Source organism: Labeo rohita, chromosome 10 (assembly GCF_022985175.1).
Source record: "Labeo rohita strain BAU-BD-2019 chromosome 10, IGBB_LRoh.1.0, whole genome shotgun sequence".
NCBI lineage: Eukaryota > Metazoa > Chordata > Actinopteri > Cypriniformes > Cyprinidae > Labeo > Labeo rohita.
In genome coordinates, this window is record NC_066878.1 from 12463916 (window position 1) to 12468151 (window position 4236).

At 31.8% G+C, this 4236-nt stretch overlaps 1 protein-coding gene across 1 annotated transcript; it reads right to left on the bottom strand.

Moving 5' to 3' along the window:
- Positions 1-538: 538 nt before the first annotated feature.
- Positions 539-4025, bottom strand: si:ch211-237l4.6 (uncharacterized protein LOC446130 homolog). The gene is given in 5 exon segments (XM_051121096.1): positions 539-1252; positions 1361-1456; positions 3774-3900; positions 3903-3941; positions 3944-4025. Coding segments are annotated over 5 exon segments (483 nt in total). The 5' UTR covers positions 4010-4025; the 3' UTR covers positions 539-1097.
- Positions 4026-4236: the final 211 nt, after the last annotated feature.

Here is a 4236-nt window from a genome sequence, read left to right on the forward strand (position 1 = left end):
TATTATTATAATTATTTTATTTATTTATTTATTTTAATTAGCCTATGTGACCTGTCGTTATTGTCTGAGGGCTTTTATTTGAGCAGACAGGTTAAACACATGCTTAAACACATACATTTAAAGGTAAAATATGGCTGATTTAAACTGTAAAGAACATGTTCGTCGTCTTTATGCATGTAATGTTACTCTTATAGTGGGTAGAAAAAGATATGTCATAGTAAACAGTTTCTTGAAAATATAATTTAATCATTTCATTGGGCTTTAGTACAATAATATCAAACTGTAATATCAAACTTGCTATTTTAGCTAACACATTATAGATGGGTGTTTATACACCAAAATGTATAGCTGCCTTTTCATTTTGACTTAATCTTTTAGTAGAAATACTCGCAATTGTAGAGAATCTCACACAAGTCTGTCAATAAAATGTTCAGATCATATTTTACCCCAAAACAATTAAGAAATTATATTTTCACAAAGCAAATAAAGCTTTTGTATACAATCATGTAATTGTTATGACAATTAAGCACATTTCACCTCGTTTAAATGAAAGATTTAATAGATAGAAATATGTTTATATTATATACACATATATGTTTTTTTATTCAATACTTAAACTGCTTTGACAGAATCAGAGAATAAGAAGCAAAATATATCATCATAATTACTAAACACATAAATCTCATATCATAATTCCAGTGATTAGTACAAAACTTTATCTTTTGCCTGAATGCATTCATAAACCTCTGAAAAACCAACCATGGTTTGTCATCTGAAAAACAACAGGCAATCATACATCCAGGATCAGATTTGCACAGCAAAACACATATACATTACATTTGTATTTATATATGTTGCCTGCATCACTCTGTCTCCTTCGAAATGTTATATTTCAACACAGTAAGTACAAGACAGGTGAATGCCAGGTCTGGCAAGAGGGTGGAGGAACCAGAGGAAACACTGTGACATCTTTACTAAATACAAAAGAGTATAATTATACATGACAGAACAGTCTAGTAGACTCCTACGATGCTCCTCTACACCGGACGTCTACAGCCAGGTACAAGGCAAGGGATTCTGGGAAAGGAGCCCAGAGGTCAGCAGGTGGCGTCGATAATATTGCCGTCCATCTGGTGGCGATAAACTACTCGCGCTTTATGGGAAAAATAGACGGGACGTGCGGCGCTTTCCTCTCCGTCGTAACCCCAGGAGACTGTCGGAGAGAAGCCAGGTTGCACCTCAACAGATGGCACTGTGAACGCAAAGAGAGAGGGGAAATTAATGTTCATTGTCGACTACTGAAAGACGCTGTTTGATTTATAACTTCATTAGGCAAATTAGGTAAACAAAGGCGACTTACCAGGTGGAGGAGGGCACATCCTGCTTTTACCCTGTTCTTTACAGCGTTTGTACCAAGGAAAACACTGCAAGACTTTCTTACCCATGGTTAAGAGGTCTGGAAAGAGAACATAAAGTGTAAGATCTGCTGACTGATGAATGTAGACTTTCAGTGCCATTGTGTTTGTTTCTTCAAGCTTATCTCACTTCTCCGAGCGGAACGTTAGCTAAGAGGTGAAAGCGGGAGATTGCTAATAATGGCTCAAAGAAACAAAGAGCTCATTCATCCTGAGAGGATTAATCCTCAGTCGTGTCTGAAGCTTGTACGCAGCTGTATCACTTGAGCGGGCACATAGTTGTGTTCCCTGACCCACTTTGAAGGGCTGGGACAGCCGATCGAGAACAACCAGATCTGTCCACACAATCAGTCATGAAGTCAGTGTGTATAAATCTTACCTACAGGAAGGGAACTGCTACATGGAACTGGAACACCTCTGTTCAGTACATAATGAACAGCACCACCCATGTATTTAGTAGAATGGGACTGTGATTTATTTTGTCGTGTATAAATCGTTCAAATGTTCTACATGTGACAAAAGTATTGTATTAACAAAATAACGTTAGTAAAATAAAGTGTGATGCAAATGCATTTCTGGTTTTGCCAAATTCAGCAACAAGAGATTCATTAAACAACAAGAAATAATTAATTAGAATATTCAATATTCAATTTAATAAAAAAAAATAAAAAATAAAAATAAAATAAAAAAAAAAAAAATATATATATATATATATATATATATATGTGTGTGTGTGTGTGTATATATATATATATATATATATATATACATACATACAAAAATGTTATAATGCACTTTATATATAAAATTATATATAAAAATGTAAACAAATAAAATGGATAAAGAATTTAAAGTTATTTGTTGTTTATTTATACATTTAATTTATTTAAATTTCTTATTTACACATTTCTGTTAACATATATGTATGTTAATATATATAATTTTTATTATTGTTATTTTCTTGTATAAATTGCCTTAATTGGCAGAAATGTGGAAATTGTGAAAGTTGGAAATTTGAATAAACGAATGTATTTCTGTACGAATTAATGCATTATTTTTTTTATTTATCTATTTTATTTATTTACATTTTATTTATTTAAATTATATATAATTAGAATTTATTAGGGGTTTACAGAAATATGGAAAATGTGTTATTTATACATTCATTTATTTAAATTTCTTTTTTCCGCATTTCTGTTAACATATATATGTATCTTGTATAATATTGCCTAATATAATAATATAAATGTGGGAAATTTGAATAAATGAACGTATTAATGTATGAATGAATGGAATGATTTTTTTATAAACGAATGTATTTCTGTATGAATTAATGCATTATTTTTTTTATTTATCTATTTTATTTATTTACATTTTTATATATATATAATTAGAATTCATTAAGGGGTTACAGAAATGTGGAAAATGTGGAAAGTGTGGAAGTAGGAAATTTGAGTAAATTAATGTATTTATGTATGAATGAATGAATTATTTTTTTTATTTATCTATTTTATTTATTTACATTTTATTTATTTACATTTTTATATATAATTATATATAATTAGAATTTATTAGATATAAGACTTTACAAAATAGGTGCTTTAGTACAGTGCCAATATAATAGTTTCATTTATTTATTTATTTATTTATTTATTATTATCATTTTATTTATTTATTTATTTATTATTATTATTATTATTATTGGTATTTGGTGTTTGGTAACTTTGTGTTGTAATATCAAACTTGCTATTTTTCTCCCATTATTAATGGGTGGCTATTTCTACACCAAAATTATTAGTATTATACATAGCTGTCTTTATATTTTCGAAAGAGGATCTTTCTTCAAGGTGATGATAATATTTTGGGGGATCCTTAAGCGGTTAGAAACTAACCAAGACTAATCCACACTCCAGTGCTCACTGATCCCTTGATTGAGCACCGAACCTACAGGCTATAGCCGTGAGAAAGAAGCGGTGTCGTTCTACGAAAAGTATCTTACATAAAATTCAACCGAGGGAAGGTTAATCCCTGATTTAAGAAAATCAAACTAGAACGACTTGGCGCGAGCTGCACACGAAGACATCACAGATCAAATGAGTGCAAATCCAGACAAACAGGAGCCCAGCATCAGCATGCTGAGACAAACACATTGTTTTAGCCTACAAAGTACTAAAATATAATTCTAAATAATAAAATCTTACACTTTAGAGTAGATCTAAACTGATTTATAATCTATATTTCAATTAGTAGGATACATAAAAAATGCATACATGTTAAAAAAAAAAAAGTTTACAAACACATAATATCGCCTATGTCACACGTTCCCATTTTAAACACTTTAACTTGTGACAAAAATACCTGTAGAGAAATGAAGTGGCGCCGCTTGTCTTATCCAGTGATCTATTGGACCTGCTACGTTTGAAACTCTGGCTCCATGAAAGTGTGCTCGTGCTGGTCCCTACAGAGATCGTGTTATGGCAGTGATCAGGTCGCATTCCCGGCGGATACTGATGCTGTACTGACTCTATTTGCCCCTCTGTTCCGTTACCTCGGTTGCGTATTAAAGCTTTGATTGAGCGTGCGCGGAACACCATGGGAAATTTCCACCGGCTGAGGCTTTAAATAACTAATCCTGCAAGCCACAACAAAAGCTCCATGACCTCAGAAGCGACTGAGTACATTTTTTTCTTTTCTTCAGGAGATACTGTCTTAGCAGACCTGCTTAATATAGTGCACTCAATAAACGAATAAATCACGTTAATGGTCATTAAAGCTGCTGAAAAATATTTATTTATCCATTTATTTTTTTGCCTGTAGTGTC